The 22,071-nt window shown below is 41.4% G+C and overlaps 1 protein-coding gene across 3 annotated transcripts in view; it reads right to left on the reverse strand.

Annotated features, from left to right (window-relative positions):
• SLIT3 (slit guidance ligand 3) overlaps nucleotides 1-22,071 on the reverse strand; it is a 474,748-nt gene that overhangs the window by 175,370 nt on the left and 277,307 nt on the right. For all 3 annotated transcript variants that reach the window (XM_052684870.1, XM_052684871.1, XM_052684872.1), the window contains 2 exons: nucleotides 6,081-6,152; nucleotides 1,732-1,895 (listed from right to left, as the gene is read on the reverse strand). In XM_052684870.1, the coding sequence (XP_052540830.1) occupies nucleotides 1,732-1,895; nucleotides 6,081-6,152 (236 nt within the window). The remainder of the gene's footprint in view (nucleotides 1-1,731; nucleotides 1,896-6,080; nucleotides 6,153-22,071) is intronic.

Genomic DNA, 22,071 nt, shown 5'->3' on the forward strand with positions numbered 1-22,071 from the left:
GTATTTTGTTTGTTTGTTTTTCAGATATTGTGGGCATTTTCAGATCTCCTGAACTGCACAGAAGAAGCTCAGCCCTCCTAAAATCATGCCACAAAAATTATTGGTGCACAACTTCATTTTTCATGTGCCCACAGTATTTCCTGCAACCTCCAGGGCTGGACATCAATTTACCAGCTATGATATCGTCAAGCTTGGGATCAAACATCTCTTCTCAAAGTAGAACCATTTTTCTCACTGTTGCATGTAAATGAACTTACACACGAAAGAGTCAAGGCACGCATCAAGAGATGCTTTACGGAGTGGACTCACAGATGGCGACTGACAAATAAGCAAAAACAAGTACAAAACAGCAAAACAAATCCTTGAGACACCTGTTACACAGTTCTTGTACTTACTCTCTTTGAAAAGACTTTCATGTTCACAAACATATCTAACCAGTAGGCAAGTCAAGGCAGGTACCAAAATATATTGGTAGGTGTTTTACTGTAATGTCAGGTATGGTACATTTAAGTACAATGCAACTTCCCCACAAACAAACCGTCTTCTTCAACTCAAACATCTAAGATGAGTTCAGGGGCCCTGTGGCTTATTATGCTAAAGCTTACTGTATGCTATGTTCCTTTAATTTATTTTGTTTGGCTGATTTACAGGCCTTTAATTTAAAATATGCATTAGGAGGGACCTATCCTCTTCAGACACATACAGGCTTGGCACTAATAAAGCTGCTGAGTGCTGACCTGCTACACCTCCATGCTTGGTTCCTGTCTGATCAGCTCAGTACTCCCAACTGAAATTTCTAATGGAAGAAGTGACCATAACTGTACCTCTTCCTTCCCTGTTTTATACTGCTCTCGTGTGTTTGGCTTACCTCTTAGGCCCACAGTGTGTTTGGCTAGCCTAACTGCTGTCACCACCAGTAGGTCTGGATAACATACAAGTGGTGTATGCTTCTGTGCATCTTGTAACACCGCAGTCTAACACACCAGGCTGTAGACCTGCAAATTTTACCATTTTGTCTGCCAAATTATCTCCAAAATTGTGTCTGAATCTTCCCTTCTTTTTCACAGCATACATGCTCTTAAGTCTTTCCTCTGCCAGAACTTTTCAGTCGAATCTAAAGGTCTCTTTTTCCAATTTTTCTACATTTTTTTTTTCTTGTGTAAGACGTATTTCTGTCACAAAAGCCAAGTGCAGATTTGGAGGCTTGATGAATGGGCCTAATATATAGACACATAATTTGCAAGTTGGCCATCAGCTTCATTTATATACAAGGAAACTTGTAGACAGTGAAAAGCTTTGGCTCCTGAAGAATCCTCCTTCAGTCCCTGAGATAAAATCTGCCCCTGCCATTCCATAATCCAATCATTTATCAACAGATTCAGATTAGCATTTTCTATTTCCTTTCCTTTATATTCCAGTCAGCTGTACAGCTCTTCCCCTGAAAAACGCCAAATTATCTCCACTTAGCTGATAACTTTGGTTGATATCATTGCCAATACTGAAGGAAAAAAATAATAATTTGAGAACTGAATTATTAACTGAAATCCAATAGTTCACATAAAGCTGAGAAAAACAACAACTTGATCTATTATTACACAGTTTAGCTATGATAAAAACAGCAGCGCTAGAGAGCGGCATTCAGATACAACGCAATCATTTTCCTTTCCCTCATTTTATGCTGGTATCAACACAAAGCTGTCTGCTGATAGAGAAACAAAGTGGTATCGTTACCAGAGCAGACGAAGTCCTTTTTCTGCACCTCGGCCACAAGGAAGCCCCGCAGGCTGACCGGCGCCAGGCAGAAGGTGAACTGCCCGATGGTGCGTCGCTGCCGCAGCCAGTCGGACAGCCAGGCCAGGTGGCAGTCGCAGTGCAGGAAGTTGGAATGCAGCCGCCTACAACACAGGGAAGCGCCCCAGAGTTACCAGCGGTGTTACAACAGAAGGCACAAAGCACAGCAAACAAGTACGAGGCTGCCTGCCTCTTCTCCGCAGTGTAACAGGCATCAGTGAAGGTTACTGGCTCCAGCTCAGCCAGGTCTCAGCTGTCTACTCTGCCATAACACACACACAAACATCTACATAAAAATTCAACTGTTTTTCATAGCTGTGTAATCACAACCACTCTGGAGAAAAGAAGATACTGAACTTTAGAGGCCTCCAAGTAATCATTTTGCCTATGACTTCATTTCAGAAGTAACTGCATGAATGACATGGAACTGAGTGAATTTAAAGAATGCCTTTTACAAACGAGAGGACCAGGCTGAAAAAACTGATGATAGGTAATTCTTCCCTCCTCTCTCCTTTCTAAATAAATGAGAAATAGTAATTAAACAAAACCAAATCAAAGATCTGCAGAGGCTATTGATCCCTTTCCTGTTCCCGTGTTGCCTGTATGACTTCACAAATGGTGAACTTTTACTCTGGCAATTTAAGACAAGTATTTAGATTCTAGACAGGGCTCATGATGAAGAAGGGCCCTTGGCCATGCTCCCTTCCACACACCTCATGCCTGGCACTGCACACTTCCAGAAGCATGACCACACTGGGAAAAAATAAGTCTGCCACATTATGATGCATTCAGAGAGTGAATTTGTAAATATCTTAATAGCTACCAAAGTTCAGATCAAAACAAAGGCCCAAGATGTTAATTATTTCATCCTTTGTAATGACTCGTATATTTGCAGTTTTATAGCAAAGCTGAAACGATAAAACAGATCTGTCAGAAATGGTTAGACAAAGCATTGTTCACTGATATCACAGGCATTACACACAAAAAAGACAACCCCAATTGGTGTTGCTGGATTTAGCCTTGACTATCCAGCACAGAAGGTGTCTGTCTGTTGAGCCCTTCCTGCTGCCAGCTCTGATGTGGGTCCCAGTCTGTAGGCTGGGGTGGGCACCCACTACTGGAGGGTGCAGACCTGGGACTGAGTTTGTTCTGTGGAGATGGAAAGCACCTCCTGGGAGAGCTGTGAAGTGTAGTTGTTTTAGAAGGATGGCTACAAAACATTGGGTTTTTTTAGAGATCACGAAGCTATTTAACAACACTGCAGTAAGTTAGATTTCTAATAAAAGGTATTGTTATTAATCTGTCTGGAATACTTTGTATCGTTCGAAAGCAAATAAATACATTTACAAAGAAAGGGAAGCAAATAACATCCAGTCAGAAATTATCCTACATACAGCAATGGTGCTCTAACTGCTAAAGAAAGCAATGCATTTACACGCTCGGAGTGTTGTCCCTTCCCATGGCCATGGCAGTCAGCTGTGATGGTGTGAATGACCCTCCTTCAGGAGGTGGAGTCTGGCCCATTCCCCACATCCTGGATATGACAGGCAGGAGGGAATATTACATTTGCTTTTCACAAAAGGGGCATCTTCCCAAATCAGTGAGCTGGTAAGGTTTGTTCTATTTTTCCTCTCATTAAATGTGTATAATTAGTTTTTGGGTTTCCCAGTGTTAGTGGTGTGAACTGTCACCCCCCTCAGCAGCTCCTTTGGGAGGGCATCAGCAGAGGGAATATGTTTTTTGATAATTAATAGTTAAAATATCAATAATTAATTAATTAAGTATTAATAGCCACAAGTAGTTTGATACACTGATTCTCTGCAAGCATGAAAAGCAATGAAGCGATTCAGGACAATTTCAGTTTATTCTTTAATAAAAATAATGAAAAAATAAATAAATTACACGATTCCCTACCTCAGCAGTCAAAGTGCAGAGATAATGGGATATTTACCATTAAGCAAGTAAGTATGAGGGACATGCTTTAATATAAATAAAGCTGTTTCAAGCAAAGGAAAGCAGATCAATAAAAACTAATTCCTGTCACTTCCAATCAAGGTTAAAAGATCAATGAAACTTAGCAGAAGGAAAGACAAGACAATGAAAAAGGTTGCATAGGAGAGTTGATTCTCTTGAAGAATTCTTCAAGTGCTAGTTTTTTATTATTATTATTATTTCTTTTTCTCCTAGGAGTTCATGTTCAAGTTGCATACGCTATTTTTTCTGCTCTGCTCTTAAATGAGCAGATTGTTTTGAGTGCTATGACAAAATAGCTGTTTGTCCACAAAACCACCACAGCAAAAGCAGCTGTGGCACAGGCAGCCCCAAACATCCTTTAATGGATCCCATAATACGTAAAAAGAGATATAGAGGGAAAACGCCATCTGCACCATGCTGGGCCTTAGCTAGAGGGGGCTTGTCCCTGCTTGAGGGACACCCAGAATAGGGTTCCCTATAAGATCTTCTAAAAGTATGTCTAAATGTGAAGCTTTCTGAGAAGGCAGAAAAGTGGATGATCATTTAAGGAAAGCGTAGAGCTGTAATGATCCATTTGACCTGAATCTGCATCCACAACCAAGAGATTAAACAGTGGATGTTGTTCAGCCGTTGTGCTTCAGATAGGTATTTCATTCCATGGAAACTGTTCCTTGAGGCTGTGTATTAATGTGGGAGAAACAAGTTACTAAGTGAAATAAGGCCTAGAAAAGTGGAGAAAATACTACAGTTCTCAGTTCCCCTCCCCCAAAAATCTTCATATGAATATTTTTCATTGGTGAAGCAAAACTGATCAGTTTTATGCCTGCTCAGATGCACATTAGCTTTGTTAATATCCATTTGAACACAACTTGGTTAAATCTAAACAGTATTAGCCTAAAATCTGAATAGAAGATGTTCAGAAAGTATTACATAGCTATGCAAACTTGCTTTGTCAATGATTAATAAAATATTATTTGTGAGAAGTGATGATTCAGAGACAGAGAAAAAATTTAAATAGGAAGAAGCAGAAGAAATTAGGAAGTGCTATTTGACTCCTTTGCTTGTATTACATTAATTGCTACTTTGATGACTTTTCTCTGACTCTGCTGAGATGGAAGGAAATACAGAAATTAAAAGTATTTTATTGTATTTCCACCTACCTATGCTGGTTTTTTAATCCCTACACTGTACTCCTGGAAAGGATACTGCGTGTTTTTTGGCAGTTCTTTGGAGACTAAAACATGCCACTCAATATTGATCAAACTACCTTCACAGAACATAAGGTGAATGAATACAAATGCAAGTTTGTAAAGGTGCCCTTTTAGCCACAGACCCCAAATTAAATTTCCAGCAAATCCTTTTAGAGCGGGTCAGCACTCATGTTCTATAAAATGTGGCTCTCAGAATTCAATATAAAAGCTTCCCTTTATAAATCCTATTTATGACTTCCTTCCTTTTTTTTTTTTTCTCTTTTTTTTTTTTTTTCTTCTTCCCTTAATTACAGCAGAGAAGGATTAGTCAGTGCAAGCCTCCAGGGAGCTATATACAAAGCCATCTCCGAAATTAAACTGAAAGGAAAATGGCAGAACACATTGAGCTCTGGTAACAGACAAGACTGATTGATCTGAAGAAGCCAAGCAAATTTGCTGGACCACCGTGGTTGAAGGAGAACAGGCAAAAGCACAAGAACCTTAACTCTACCTTTATCTGCTTTATCCACTCTCTTCTAAAATAAAAAAAAAATGTAGTTCTCATTTAAATACTTACATTAATTTCTGTGAAAGTAAATGTAAATGAAGCTATCCTTCACAGAGTGACACGAGTGAGAGGCATTTCCTTCAACTCAGTTAATTTTCCTCTCATGACTTTACATAAACATACGTGGTACCCCTGCCTCATTTTATTTTTCAGCTGCATGAAAATAATTCAGGCTAGTTATTATTACCTTTTCTTTACTTTTAAGAGTAAATGCATTTTGTTTGGTTTCAGATTTTGGAGGTCAAAAAAAATAGCTTCCTTTAAGCTTTTATTCTGAAGCTGTGTGTTTCCTAAAGGAATAGTTTATCTCAAGAAAATGCTATGGCTAAATTCCAGAAATGCACAGAGTCTGATTTTATAGTCTTTCTATTTTCTTCCAGTTAATCCAATCAGAGCTTTTCCAACGAAGTGAGGATCATCTGTAGAAAAATTGATTTTCTGGCCAGGCTGCGTGGGGCCACATTGCAGGTTGAGGCCTGGCCCTGGCCCTCACATGATGACAAATATTCCAAGTGCTGGCTTAGCCCATTATTATTATATTCAAAGATATTACTCACAGAGTCCTGATCTTTGGCATGTGATTGAAACTGGTAACAGGAATGCGGGTGATGTTGTTGTTGTTGAGAGTACTGTTGGGGAAGAAAAAAGAAAATACAATTGAATCACAGATTGATCAATTATTTACATCTCTGCACCAACACGCTTTTCACAGAAACAAGCTGCTTCAACTCATACAACAAATCTGCTGGGCACCAGCAGTAAGCAGTGATGACCGGAGCCTCAGACAATTTGTGACATGTCAAGAAAGATATTTTTAGAGCAAATAACAACTATAAAAATGGATGAGGGTTACCATTTACCACATCCAAGCACTAGGAAGTACAGGAAACGAGTTTCTACCTACTCTGAAAACAGACCCAGACTTTTTAAGCTGCTACCGTGCTGGAAAATCTGGGGCTAGCTGATTGGAGACACGTCAAATTTGTGTGCCACAAAATGAAAGCTTTGGACTTGAAGTGCTCTTACTCAAAATGAGAGCTGCTGCCTCGCACAGCTTGTTAATGTAGCTGGCTCACCCAGCCAGACAGCTCAAATGGACTTTCTGAAAACACACGGGCGGATGGGTACATCTCTTTGGTTTCCTTATGAAAAAAATATGTGGGAAGCAGGAGGGACTGTAATAAAGCACGCCGTGACCCAGGCGTGTAAGGATTTCTGCTCCTCTATCAAGGCAGAGCTTAAAGAGAAAGAGCCAGAAGAGAAAATGATCTTAAGCTGCTGGTAGGGACCCCCTTAATGCTTCTTATGAAAAATGAACTGACTACATTATCATCAGCTGTGTGTGCTGCTCCCATTTACATAGCTCCTAATTATATCAATGACTCTTTAGCAAATTAGAAGCTATAAAGTTGATCAAGATGGCACAGGAAATGGAAAGCACTCCAACAAGGCATAATTGCCATGCTCAGGGCTTCAAATGTGCAAACACAGAGCCCCTCTGCCATGAGAGATGTCAGCAGGCCCCATCCCCTGTGCTGCTGCAGCTGCCCAATGAACGCGTGTCCCCACCGTGCGGCGGCACGCAGCCGGCCCTGCCCTGTGGGAACGGCCCAGTGCTCTGCAGCACCTCTGGGCTTGGAGGCAGTGCTTGGTCTGTCTGTGCATGAGGTGAAGGAAGACCTGCTGAAACACCACGCCGCCTGAACTGTTCTGCTGTTCTGACAATATGCATTTACTCAGTTTAGCCAAAAGCTCTTGAAAAGGTTTTCAGAACTCAGCTAGCCTTCTTGGTCATGTGCCAAGCTAAAAACATTTCACAATTCTGCCCAGAAATCCCTTGGCAAAACCGTCATCTACAACATTAGCAGATTAAAGTTAAATTAGATTATATCACACTACCTTCGCTATTACTTGATTACTTAGTTTGGCTAATGATGCAGGATGAATGCTTTTTGTGGACAGTCAGCCAAAACAAGCACGTACAGCAGAACTTCTGCACGTGAACAAGGATACATTCATGTGTACAGCACACCCAACCCCCAACATATTTATTTGCCATTTGTATCACATCCATGTCTGGAAGTTCAAATGGGACTCACAAATGGAATTTTTAATTGAACCAGTATTTTCTGCAAACATAAACGTGTAATTCATCCCCTGCCTCAGCTGCCTGATATATAAAATTGAGCTATGCACTTGGTCAGAAGATTTCAGGTATGCACCAACAAACAACAGCAGTGTGTAAAGTCGGCTTACAAAAATTAAATCACACACACATAGCTGATGTTCCAGTAGGTCACATGTGGCACTACAGGATTCATGGAAGCCATAGGAATTCAAAGACTTCGCAGTGATTTCAGGATGCAGGCTGGATTCAGGCAGAACACGATGTGGCAGGGAGCTCTGCCCTGCCAAGGGCACAGAACATATCCCTGTCTCCCAGCTCAATTCTTCATCTGTGTGTGGAAAGGTCAGCGCCTTTACCATGGTATGATGATTCAGAAATATTTTTGAATTTCTTAAAATATTTCTGCTTAATAGACAAAGCATTATTTTAATCACATACAGCATTTCTGCTAGCAAAATATTAGATCAAGGAGGCTTAGTCTTTGCCCCCAGCAATGCAAAGGGATCCCATAATTCATCAACAAATACATAACCTTCCTTCTAAGAATCCTATGTCCATGCTGAATTTATATACTCCTTTAACAAAAATTTCAAGGATAAATCTAACAGATAACTACTGCACAGATGACTTATTAATATATTATTTCATTGATATTTAAATGTTAAATATAATGAAGGCAATAAAGCACCAATGATAACAGCAATTATTTCAGGACAAAAAGGCCAAACGCTGCAAAGGGCACTAATTGACAGTGAACTGCCGGCACTGCAGCTGAGCTGCAGCTGAAGGAATGTAACGTGCTGCTGGTTGCACAGCAGGCACTGCCCCAGCACAGGGAGAACTCTTTGGCTTCTGAACAGGGACATATCAGGGAGAGGAGTGCTCCAGAGGCATTTTGCAAAGCTTTCTGTCATGCACAAGAAGCCTTCCCAGTAACGATTTTAATTGCATCCTGATGGGAAAGCACACACTAGAGCTGCATGTTTAATGTGAAAGGAAAAATAAATTCTGTTCCATTCATTTGCTAGCAGCTTCAGGGCCCCGCTCTCATTTCTATGCCACTAAGATTCAATTCTATCAGAAAAGATGTACAAACATCAGGAAGCTATATGAAAAAGAAAACTACCAAAATCTCTCGAGTCCTTCAGTGTTGTTTGGGGAATCATAGAACTACAGAATCACAGAATGGCCTGGGTTGAAAAGGACCTCAAAGATCATCTAGTTTCAACCCCCTGCTATGTGCAGGGTCACCAACCACCAGACCAGGCTGCCCAGAGCCACATCCAGCCTGGCCTTGAATGCCTCCAGGGATGGGGCATCCACAGCCTCCTTGGGCAACCTGTTCCAGTGCTTCATCACCCTTTGAGTGAAAAACTTCCTCCTAAACTTCCTCCGAAACATGTATGCTGCTGGGTTCTCCCCAGCCTTGTGCCTTCCTCCTCTTCCACAGCCCAAATACTCTTGTCCCTTGTACTGTCCTGTTATTTAGAAGTCCTCTCCCTGTAAACTATTTGCATCCAAAATGCTGAATCAGGAAACTGAGGTTATATAAAATATTATTTATGCCAGCAAACTTCCCACCTTGAGCCGTGATCCTTGTCAGATCATGCCAGCTAAGCAGAAGCAGACTGCAGCAGTCCTAAGGGTCCTCCAAGGACTACTTGGAAGACGCATAACATGAGATCAGCAGCCTCTGAGGTGGTACATCCTCCAGCAATACGTACTGTCATAGTCCCACTGATTTCAATTTACAACCCCAGAGGAGCTCCTTTCCTAACTCACTTCTCTGCCAGTAGCCCAAACTGGATAGAAGCACGCACAGTGCTGCGTTCTTCCGTCTGAAGAACAAAGCTGATTTATAGCCCTGACTAATCTGGTTTTTGTAAAGGAAAGAATGTTCAGTTTTCAATCCCACCATGACTTGATAACAATTACCTGTCTCCTTTCACAAACTCCTTGTTCAAATTTAACAGCATGCAGCTGCAGTTCTGTTGTCTTCTGCCCTGCTCCAAATTCACATGCACCACTGCAGTTCACTGACAAAGAGTCATTAATTCTACACTAAGTGTAATTAAATCAAAATCATCAACTCACAGAAATGTCTCTCATGTGTGGATTGCTGCTTTTGTTTGTTTTTAAGTAACATCGGTACACTGTCCCTGTTCACTGCAGGGGAGTTGGACTAGATGACCTTTAAAGGTCCCTTCTAACTCTAGGAATTCTATGGTCCTATGATGAGTTTTTACTCCTCTCTCCACTCTTGAATAGGAATACAGGTGTTCTAAATAAGAGAAAAAAAAAGATAGTTTGGGGAGGAAAAAAAAAAAGAAAGAAAAAGAAAGGATTTACATTTTGAATCCCACTAATTATACAAGTATCTTATTTAAACTCCTCAGGAACTGCAATCATCCCTTAGAGTAATTCAGAGAGAAATCCCCGGCTGTCAGACCAACAGTTACACATGCTCAGTTCTTTAAATTACAGAGTACACAGAGATTTTGTTTCTCTTACTTGAAATTCAATTAGTGATATAATTAAGAGCATATAATGAATATCAGAATGACTGCTGACTTATTCATCTGGAATAATAATACTTTCATTACAGTACATCTCCCACTCTGTTCCAGTTAAATACTAGAGAAGCATCTTCTGGCAATGATGTCAGAAAAATGTTAGATAACATAACAGAATTATCTGAAATGTTAACTATTTCATTTCTTCAATTAGTACTTCAGTAAGTAGAATGCACATTAACATTCTCCAGGCACATTTCAAGTGGAAAACGTGTAGAAGAGTTGGTTTCTTTTTTCAAGCACATAACACTGATGACAGTAACAGTACCTGATGCATTGATGCATCTCAGCCTAAAAAAGCTATGTTGTCCTATTTTGTCACTTACGAAAGGTAAAAATTGTTATACTAAGCCCAAGGCATATTTGTGAGCATCGGTACAACACCTACAGTGATGCTTCCTGTTTGCAGTCTGAATTCAAACTAAAGGGATGGGCAAACCTGTCATATTAGGTCAGAACTGAAGACATCCTGTGGTTTTTGACTCCAACAGAGACTGATTTGCTCTCATATTCCATTTCAGCAGCTGATTAGCAGAAGCAGCTAATCAAATTGAGAAATTATATGGTAGATTACATTTCTGATTAACACTTTTGTCCACGCCTTAACAAGCACCTTCCACAGTTACCACAGGTTGTTGTGCTGACCATTCAGGTTTTTGATACAAACCAGGATTCTGCTGGGTCACAGTTTGCAGCATTTCCAAAATTCTCAGCCAGCAAGAAATAATCAGGCCCACAGACGCTCATATCCAGCAGAGAAAGAAAACGTAAAGTTACTCAAACCAATATGCATACAATCACATCTAGCACTGTGCTATACACTGCCAAGTAATGTGATAGGTAAAAGGAAAAAGATCTGAGAAGGAGCCAGATTGTTTACTGTGTTTTTGTTTTCCAACTTCTACCCTTAGGAGATAGAGATTCTTTACAGGTTTCTAAAACACATCATTTGATAGCAGGAATCCTGCAAACAACAGCCCTCGTTTGGCAGCGCGCTCTTTGGCGTAGCTGTGGGCTTTGTGCTAAGCAAACAACAACGCGCTGCAGAAAGAATAAGGTGCTGAGCTACCTCGCTGTGAGATAAACCCTTATTGTGAAAGTGAGCCTGTGAGATGTGGGCTGTGAGCCTGGAGCAGACAAGCAAGGCAGGCAGGCTGGGTGGGAGCAGCCGCGTCAGGCAGTGCAGTGCTGGTAGCTAACAAGTCTAACGTTTCCTTCTGTCTCCTTCAATTACACCATGGCTTTATCACTGTGTGCTCATTGCCTGTGTATGTAATCCGTGTGTTGTGTGTCCATAACACCATGTAATTGGGCCTAATGTAAGATTATTATCTATGTGCATGCAACGGATAGCTACAAATGGCGTATTTGCAGGCTTACAACATTCCCAAGAGTGAATTACTGTCATACTCCACAAGTACTACTTCTCCCATAACTGCCATGCTTTACAGGCTTCCTATCCCCAGTGCAACTATACATCCAGTAAATGAGACTGGAAAATTTATTAAGATTTAAACAAGGCATCTCCAGGCATAATTAAACCTCTCATGTAAATAGTTTTCATGATAATGTCATTTCTGATCAATAGTGGGTGAACTGATGCAAAAAAGAAAGATTGAGCAGCTCACCCCAGAATGCCAGTGAAGATGCGAACGAAACACAGCAGTGCTGTGACAGGTTGTGATAGCAGGACACCCTCAGCAAGTCTGCAGATGACACCAAGCTGTGTGGTGTGTTGCATTGCCTCCTACTGTGGTGCAGCTGACAAATACGAGGGACAGGATGCCATCCAGAGAACCTAGACAAGCTGAGCAGTGGGCCCAAGGAACCTCATGAGGTTCAACAAAGCCTAGTCTGGCACCTGGGTTGAGGCAACCCCTGCTATCAGTACAAGGTGGGGGATGTAAAGATAGAGCACAGCCCTGCCGAAAAGGACTTGGGGCACAGGTGGATGGTGAGCTGGACATAAGCCAGCTCTGTGCCCTCAAAGCCCAGAAAGACAATTGTATCCTGGGCTGCGTAAACACAGCGTAGCCAGCAGGGTGAGGGAGGGGATCCGTCCCTCTGCTCTGCACTGTGAGGCCTCACCTGGAGCACTGCACCCAGATGAGGAGTGCTCAGTACAGGAGAAACATTGACCTGCTGGAGTGCATCCACAGGAGGGGCACAAAAATAATTCAAGGGATGGAACAGCTCTCCTACAAGGACAAGCTGAAAGCTGGGGCTGTGCAGCCTGAAGAAGAGAACGCTACGAGGTGACCTGATAGCAGCCTGTCAGTATGTAGAGGGACTGTATGAAGGAAGGGGACAGACCCTTTAGTGGAGTTTGTGACAGAACAACGGGAAATGGTTTCAGGATAAAGGAGGGGAGATTTAGATTGGATGTAAGGAAGAAATTTTTACAGCAATGGTGGTGAGGCATTGCCACAGGCTGCCCAGAGAGGTTGTGGATGTCCCATACCTGGAGACACTCAAGGTCAGGCTGGACGAGACTCTGAGCACCTGATGTGATGCAGATGCCCTGTTCACTGCAGGAAGTTGTACTGGATGACCTTTGAAGGTCCCTTCCAACAAGATTTTATGATTCTATAACAATTTCTGAGCTTGGTGGAGGAGCAGAGTGCTGGAACAGCATAAACTGGGTGCCCTGCTTTGGGTTGGGACACGATGACAACTTCAGAGTCCTGACAGCCTTGAAACACCGTTTAGTAAAACTAACAGCGTGGGCAGCGTACCAATTCCAAAAACTGAATCTAAGTCATTTTTAGTAACAAAACTAAGACTTGATTAATGTTTGTAATTAACTCAGAGACTGTAGAGAGTAAGGAGCTATATTTTCAAAAGTTGTAAAGTTGTTTTCAGGTCAGGAGGAATTTGCATTAAATTAAATATTTACTACTTCTTATGGCCTCTGATGAAAAAGCAAAATGGCTTTGGCACTTGATCCCTCAGCACTGAGCATCCAGGATTTGCTCTTGCTAGGCACGACGCAAAGCTCCACTGGATCCGTCAGTCTGCTGAGCCCTGGGCCCCTCTTTGACTCAGTCCTCTGATCTCCCCACAGTCTGTTTAAATTAAAGCCCACAACTACCGTGTGAGCATATAATGAAAGCAACTGATGCTGCACTGATTAATCCATTACTCTGAACTGTTAGAAAACATAATGATCTCACAAGGGGCCTTATTCACTGACATACAGCAGTAGAGCTCTGATCTGACACCTCAAATTAGCAGCAAAAGCAGTAACAGCTGGGATTTTGTCTCAATATTTGTACCCAACTCTAAAATGAGTTGGCACTATACAAGTGCTATTTTTAAACACAATGTTAGCCCAGGAAAATAACCTTTAAATAGTCTCCAGGTGACATACAAGATCCATAGAAATAAATACAAATAACTAGTTGCCAATCAGTGGTTTCTGTTCTAGTATTAATCTTTCACCAGTGTGCTCTCAAATGTTCTCATCACAGCAACATGAGAGGCTCTAGCGTCATTAACTTGGGAAGCTGACATCAGAAACATGACTAGTTTGAGGATACTGAGAAAAGAAAATGTTCCTTTTGGAAATGCATGAAAAAAAAAAATAAATGAGCTTTGCATGGAAGTACAGATAAAACTGCCAGCAACATTTATTGCTACAGTTCTGTGACTCTTCCCATTCTATGGCTGATTTTCATGTGCATGTATCTTTCAGATTTTAGCTATTTAAGCTTATTAAAAAGACCAGATGTTTGTGGCACATTGATTTTCTTTTCTTTTCTTTTCTTATTTTTTTCCCTTGAAAGAGTGAGATTACTTTTAAAAACATCAGACTTTGGGCAAACTGAGTTTTTTTTATGAAATGCTCTGTTATATCCCCAAGCACTGAACTTCCATCTGTCCTGCAATGGTTTAGCATTTAGTCACCCTGCAAGAAACTAACCATGTTCATCTACAGCAATAGCATTAGGTCATGTTAACTGAAGTGTACTGTCAGTGTTCTAGCTCTCCCTGGAGACAATGCTATGGCCTGGTTGGAGCCTCTGGAGCTGGTGATGCCAGGAGCCAGGGCTGAGAGCAGAGGATAAGGGCTGCAGCTGAACAACTGGTTGGGCAAACATCCTGTGTAAGGAAGCTGGGACTGGGAGTCAGTGTAAATGGGTAAAAAAGAAGCAAATCGTATGCGTCTGTACAATCCAAGATTGCACTGTCATGCGTACACAAGTGGGAGCAAAACTGAGTGTACCTGTGACAATGTCCGGTGACTGATGCTGAAACCTTTCTTGTGTCTTAAATCCTGCATTTTTGTTTTACGTGCACACACATACCATTAAACTTGCATTTACTTACACCAATACCCAAATAAAGTATGCTAAAACAAGATGAAGTGGACCATAAAATAATAGAATAGAATAAAGTAAAATAAGCTGAGATAAACCAAGATAAGGTAAATTAAAATATAAGAAAGGTTACACATACAGTGCGGGGAGACAGTTCATTTGGCTGTGGACTTGGCTAGATGTCAAGATAAGAACTGTCACTCACAAGGTCTTACAAGAGACATCTTCTCACTTCCTCTCAAATAAGGTTTCTATTTCTATGAAGAGAAGGACATATCCACTTTTCCACATTATCAAATCACCTCTATTAGTTGTACAAAAAGCAGGTACCACTTGCATCCCAATTCCTTCTAATTCCCATTGTCAAGTGAGGGTTGAAGAAGATTTTCACAGTAATTTCAATCAGCTTTTCAATCTTTTGCAACACCTTTGAATTCTATGCTGGAAATACAGATTCAGTACAGCCTGAATGGATTTTTTTCTTGTAAAAATATCAAAACAAACAAAGACAAAAGAACGCAAGCTGAAACTACTCAGCCACTGTTTTATTTTAAATCGAGCATTCTCCAATGGGCTGTTTTTCTAGAGGAAAAAATGACACAAGAAATACTGCCTTTACTTATTTTTGAATCAGAAAATTTTCTCAAGTGTTTGCCCAAAGCCTACACATTTTTCATTGCATCGTACTGGGAATGATGACAGTGGCTCTAAGCCACAGCTACCTCTACAATTTTCCGCAAACAGTGAATAAATGCTCTGCAACATCAGGGTGGTTTTGATTTACACAACTGATACACGGGAAACAAGTCCAAATATCACAATATGCAGATCCAGGCTGGAGGTGGCTCTGGGCAGCCTGGTCTGGTGGTTGGCAACTCTGCCCATGGCAGGGGGGTTGAAGCTAAATGTTCTTTGAGGTCCTTTTCAACTCAGGCCATTCTATGATTCTATGATCAACGACCACTGAATGAGTGCTGATTTTAGCAGGTTCTGAATCTAGTTCTTGCAGTCCACTTAGTCTGCTAGACACAGATTTTCATCAGAGCTACAGGGATCAAACATATAACTGCATTCAATATCAAATTGATTTTAGCACCTAGATTCATTTGAAAATCCATTGCTTGACGAATTAGTATAATTAAAATAATAAAAGAAATATATACCTGTAATAGAAATTAGTGTTTAAATGGATACTTTTTTTAGGCTATACAGAGATCTCTTATTAAATATGGATCTTAGTGTTGCACAACCGCATGCTTGTCAGATACTGCATTTTATAGATCCTGTGCCAAAATCAATGGAAACTGGATTGGTTCTCTATGCATATGGAAGTTTGCAAGCCTACTGGTGCGTATTTATGGAAATGATGAAAAAGAATCAAGACAGAGTTTAATGCATCTGTACTTCAGCAAAATAAAACAAATTTCTAGCTTCCTCCTGGATCAGTTGCTTCTGGTTAGTCCTTTCCGATGCTAGAGCAGCTTTATAGACATAGGCTAATTCAAACTAGCACTATCCAACTCTACAATTTGAAAGAAGCAAGTAACTTTTGCCATTTGCTCAGGCTGAAGGCATTTGCTGATGGAGATTGCTATCAAGGTAGAAGGTTTCAGCACTGAGTCAGCTAAGTGCTGTGGTTTCGTTACAGGACTTCCACTGAAAGAAATTCTTACAAAATGGATCAAATTTGGATCAGAAAAAACCAGTATCATTCCTGTGTTTTAACTGAAGTGGATACGCTTCTCTACTATAGCAGACATACACAGAAACAGAAAAGATGGTTCAAGCAATGGACCTACAATGGTTGTCTGTTCGTATGTAGAGAAAGCGACAAAAAAAAGACTTGTGAATCCAGTGAAAGGGGCCACGTGACAACATCCTATCTGTGGGACTCCCGCTGTGCCAGCCTGGTGCCACCTGGTGAACTGCCGCAATGCGGCACTGCGGCTCCCTGCAAGTCCCATGCTGGCCACTAGGACTGAGGGAGGGACCCTCAGTGTGCTGCATGTGCTCAGGAGGTACACATATAGCAATGAGTAGAAATGGCACTGGCAGCAGTTTGGTGTCAGTGCAAAAGACTTTACAAGAGCCTCTTAGAAAGCAGGCGCCTGGCATCCATGGGGCATGGGCTGCCAGAACCTTGTGTTTCTGTGGCCCTGTAGTGGCTGACTACAGGTCCTGCATGGACTTGACACCCCTAACACCTTGCCAGAGCTGCCCCTGGTTCCTGCACCCAGCATCTCCACCCCACGGCCAGTAGCACTGCGAGGGCAGCATGAGGAAACCCGTAACAGCACCGATAACACGACAAAGGGCTGCGAGGGGCTGCACAGCCCATCTCCTCCTCCAACAGCCATCAGAGGAAGGAAAAGAAGCAAATATTTCAAAGAAGGAACTTACATCTCTGCTACCATAATCCCCACCCCAAAATGGGAGAGAGGCAGATACGCATCAGCAGAAGAATTTTAGATGCTAGCACTATACAGTGCCCCTAACTGCAACTCATACATGGTGAAAGTCAGGATTAACATATAGTCTAATATAAATCCTGGTGAATGAAATAGGGAATGTGTGATATACACATTCAGTGGACTCAGACCAACATGCATGAACAATTGTTCACCAAAAATTACCTTTTATAGAGAAAAGAAAGGTTTTGAAAGAACAAAGCCAACACGTAGTTCCTAGACAAGGGCAATAACACATCTCTTGCTGAAGCTGCAAAGGGATCTGCTTTCCATCAGGAATTAAACATCAAGTTTTTCTTTTAATAAAACATTAGACAGCATTTCTGTCGGTTGCACAAGAAAACATCAATATGTTTAAAAACATCTACCTTTCAAACTTTTAAACTTCTCCCAAACACCACCTGCCCATGAGGAGCAACAATACCTGCTTATATCCATGCATGCATATACAATCAAGGTAAGAAACCATAACCATTTGAATATCAGATACTCACAGTGTGACAATGGCGTTCAGTCCATTGAGTGAAAAAGTGCAAAATAAAACAGACACGAAAAAAATTCAAAGCGCTCGTGGCCAGTTCGGGAACATTCCACAAGCGCATTCTACATCAGCTAAATAAAAGGAGTCAGCTGCTCCCCATATATGAGTGTTTCCCTGGAATATCTGTACCCATACCAAATAAAAGACCATTGCGGATGGTCTGCCCTAACTATTTCAGCCTAAGTATCAGCTGAGGCTCCTCGCCGCGTTTCTGACGCCCTAGCCGCGGACGGGGAGACCCAAGCCTTTTAAGACATGGCTGGAATTGCCCAAGGAGCCAGTCAGCAGCCGGGGGGTGCTCGTGGGCCCCCCCTCCCAGAGCCCGCCCAGCCGCAGCCCCTCGCAGCAGCAGGCTGCGGGCGGCCTTCAGGCGCGGGGCTGCTGCAATGCGGCAGTTCCGCCATCACGGGAGCAAGTCCAAGGCTGGAAGCCACGCGCGAGAGCTGCCTCCCCACCCTCCTTTCTCCCTGCACCACCAACACAGCCCTTTGGTGACACACGCTACCTACGATCGTGGTGGCAAAAGACGCAACAGCAAACCTGAATGACCAAATTGGTGATCAAACACCTTGTTCGGTGTGTGCTCCTGTATCTCTTCCTCATGGCCAACAAGCAATCCTCCACAGCCAGCTGCTGTCTGCCATTCAAACCACTGACAGCCCGCACCGGCCACCGCCGTGAAGCGACATGTGCCATTTTTAAAAGGCACTAGTGTTCCTTATTTCCCTCTGTGGCTTTACGGGGTCACCTCACTTGACCCTTTAAGTGACCACACTCATTTCTGAGGTATCTCAGAACTACTCAAAAGCAACATGCTACATCACAACAAAAGATTCCTGGGCACTCTTACAGTGTTCAAAAACATCTTGCTACTAAGGCACTGCAGATGGCCTCAGCGTGACCAGCATCATGCCTATGTACTGAAACATCCCCAGATCGCCCACCCCAGAACAGAAACCCAACAAATGCAATGCAACTTCAGAAGCATCAAATCACTTAGCGTAAAATTGCTTCATTTATGATAACACAAATAACACAGAAATTGGGATTATTTGACTCCAAATTACTTTTAAATCATTTCACACTTTTATTCTTTATGCATCTCTTAAACTTTCTTGTTTGTTAAGCAGAACTGTATATGGTACACAAAAAAGTCTAAATTATATAGACCTTTCAAGTTTTGAAAATTATTCTCCATTTATATAATTACAATAACCAAGTCTAATTAAAACATGTATGTTCTTTTCAACCTGTGCGTGTTGCACATTCACAATATGTAACTGTATTTTATGCATAACCTTATGAATGGCAAGAAAAAAATGCACTACTTGATTTTAGGAGAAGTTCTATGTATGTACTTTTTAGATGCTAACGTAATTATCTATCTTATTTCCAAGCCAGACATCTACATATCACTGTTTTGAATTCCAGTTTTCTACAGATACAATATTACTGTCCGAACTGAAAACACTGGAAAACGCTAATAATAAATAACACATACTACCCTGGTCCCAGCAACTGCATTTCAAGGTTACACATCAAACAACACGGCATGCTAACAATTCGGTACACAGAGCTCTCGTCAAAACTGCACTCCCCATTTCCAGAGAAACCGGGTTTTTGAGCCCTCTCCTGTATAAAGACTGACAGAGCTCAGAGCCTCTCTTTGTTCTACCAGCACAAGAGGCAAACGTAGCCTCTGAAACAAGCAAACCATTCATTCCCATATAGATCATAAACCACACCTTTAACTGCATACAGAACAAAAGACCATCTCTGCACGTTATTAATATTTTAAAAAATTGTTACTGTGTTGACTGATCCCAGATCAGCAGCAGTTCCTTCATTCACCACCAGCTTTGGGCTCAGTGTCTTGGAAGGGCTGGGGACACCCTGGAGCCTTTGGTGTTGGTGTGCCAAAGGCTGTGCCACACGGGCGTTCAGTTTCCTCTCCCCACCAAAATGCCTTATTAATGCCAGCAGGACACAGCTACCATAGTAGCCATCCAGCTTCTTTGGGAGCCATACAAAGAACGAATTGCAAGTTATGGCATAAAGTGCCTAGTCATCTCTCTGGAACTTGTTACTTCCCTTCGTAACTCCATTATCAGCTCAATTTTATCTGCAAGGAGCTTTGTTCCCATCACAGTCTTCTGCTCAGCTTCTGGATAAGGTGTTTGGCTGCCTATCTGCATTAAATACACAGTTGAGTGTCTTCAGGATTAAGTCGTTCACATTCATTTGACTTTCAGCAGTCAAAATGCTTGTTCTACATCTTTTATATTACTGACAAAGGAACTGTATTAGTCAAAGGGGAGGCAGGGCAGGTCACAAAATGAGCAGAGCATGCAAATGAATCAATTAATACCATGGAGGAAAGGTTTGCCAGAAATCCCTGTGTCTCCTGGAGTTTTGACTTTGGCGTCTCTCAGATCAGTGACTGCAGCACCAATAAAGGACTTACTCAAGGCAAGCTGTAAACCTGGGCTTTCTCAAAAAGCATATTGGTCAGTGATTCATGAATCTAATAATTCTAACCTGGCACTGCTCTTATCTTGATAAGTTCTGCAGTCTGCAGGGCTCCAGGCTATTCTCAAAGAAAAAAAAAAAAAAAAAGAACTCCAACCTAATGGGAGCAGGAAGGGAGAACGAGCACAGCATTCGAATACTACACATGCTCCAGGAGGGAAACATCACTTTTCTAAATATGTAATATGGTATAGCATCCACAGTGAGGTCTGATAGAAATGTTCATCAATTTGCTGGGGCATGCCCAGCACATACTGCAGGATTAGCAAAATCATAGATCAATGAATTTATGCAAATATATTCCCCCCATAAAGAGAGAGTTACATCTGTAACAGGCATCAGTGATTTTCAGAGGCCCTTGATTGCCCGCTCTTATTTTATCTCAGCTGGTCTTTGATATAAAGCCTGTCACCATGGTGCCATCTGGATAGTGTTCTGTTCACTATGCTGTACTTCCAACCTCACATTTTGTAATGTGCTGTAGAACAGAGGTTATCTCAGATTTCATTTCCATATCTTGAGCAATGATGCCAGATCTCCCACTGAATAGATCAGCAAATACAAACATTTCTTATCCAGCAACTGTGTAAGCACCCCATCTTTCCACATCTACCCATGTTAACTATTTACCTCATTTCTTCAGGGTCTGCTGGGTGCGGTACTTTCCAAAAGTTCTCCAGAAAAAGGCCTTTCTGTAGCTAATCTTCAACTTATTTGTGTAACAGAAAACTGAAAATAACAGCTATGTACATCAGGAACCTTTCTCATTCCTACAAACATCTACAGCGACACAGGAGCCAAGAAGAATGGGAAGGGTACAGAACATTGGACAGTTGAATGAAGAATGGAGTAAAGAAAATTGGAAATTAGCCTTTGTCCACTGATACCTCTGTACTCTGGGTGAACCCTTTCTCGATTGCCAGAATGACTTTTATTCTTCCTCTGACATAATGTGACCTCCTGTGGTATAACCTGCACACAGGAAACTGGGGATACTCTTAGGAAATCCAAGCTCCGTTTTGTGTTTCGGGGATTTCTACCGCTGGGCAGACAATTCAATTACTCACATGTAGCCAATAATTATTTCAGTTTGGTTTTTATCACCCACGTTATGTGTACACGCTGACTGATGAAAAAAGTAAAGATTTTTAATTTGTTGTATTAATTTATATACATTTAAGTTAACATATATCCTTAGGTTAAAAAAAAAAAAAAAAAGACCACTCAATCTAATCATTCTAATTTTACTCTACTCAGCAACGAATGAATGAAACAGCTATGCACAACATTTCGTTTAAATTCCTATTTTCATTATTATATTCAGGTATTTCAATATCAGCTATAGGAACACCATTTACAGAGTTCAGATTTGATCCTGATTGCTTCAACAAATCATAATTTCCAGGAAAATAGAAGGAAATCACCTTTGTGTGGCATTTTCAGGCTTTCATTAAGCAGTGACATCTCATATATTTAGAGTTATGTCATGACTTCAGCTCCCTGACTCTCCATGTTGGGAAAGCAAATAAAGATCTTCTACCTAGTTAAGACATGCCCAGAATAGCATTTCAAGACTAAGTAAAACTGATCCTATAACTGAGTTCAGCACACAGAAGACAACAAGAGGAAACAGTTAAAATCCTGTCTGAAACACAAAATAACGATTCATTTTTATAAAAGTTCTGAAAAGCAGCATGTATTATAAGCATACACATCCATGGCAGTTTTATCCGAAATTTCAGTGATGATTAAAGTTTTTACGAAACACAATCCTTTGTCACAGGAAAGCATGGGAGAGACAGTAACAGCATGACTGAGAACTGTAAGGTGCTTGCTAGGATGGAGTTTTATACGGATCACACATGTCCCACACAGCGCGGCTTGGGGGAAAGGATGTTCACAAGGGCTGATACAGCACCTGTAATTTCTAAGAATCTATCTTTGTTTCATGATCTCAGAGATGGAAGGTGAGATGTTTTCATTACAACTA

The sequence above is a fragment of the Tympanuchus pallidicinctus genome, unplaced genomic scaffold (assembly GCF_026119805.1).
Source record: "Tympanuchus pallidicinctus isolate F22 unplaced genomic scaffold, pur_lepc_1.0 scaffold21, whole genome shotgun sequence".
NCBI classification, from domain to species: Eukaryota; Metazoa; Chordata; class Aves; order Galliformes; family Phasianidae; genus Tympanuchus; species Tympanuchus pallidicinctus.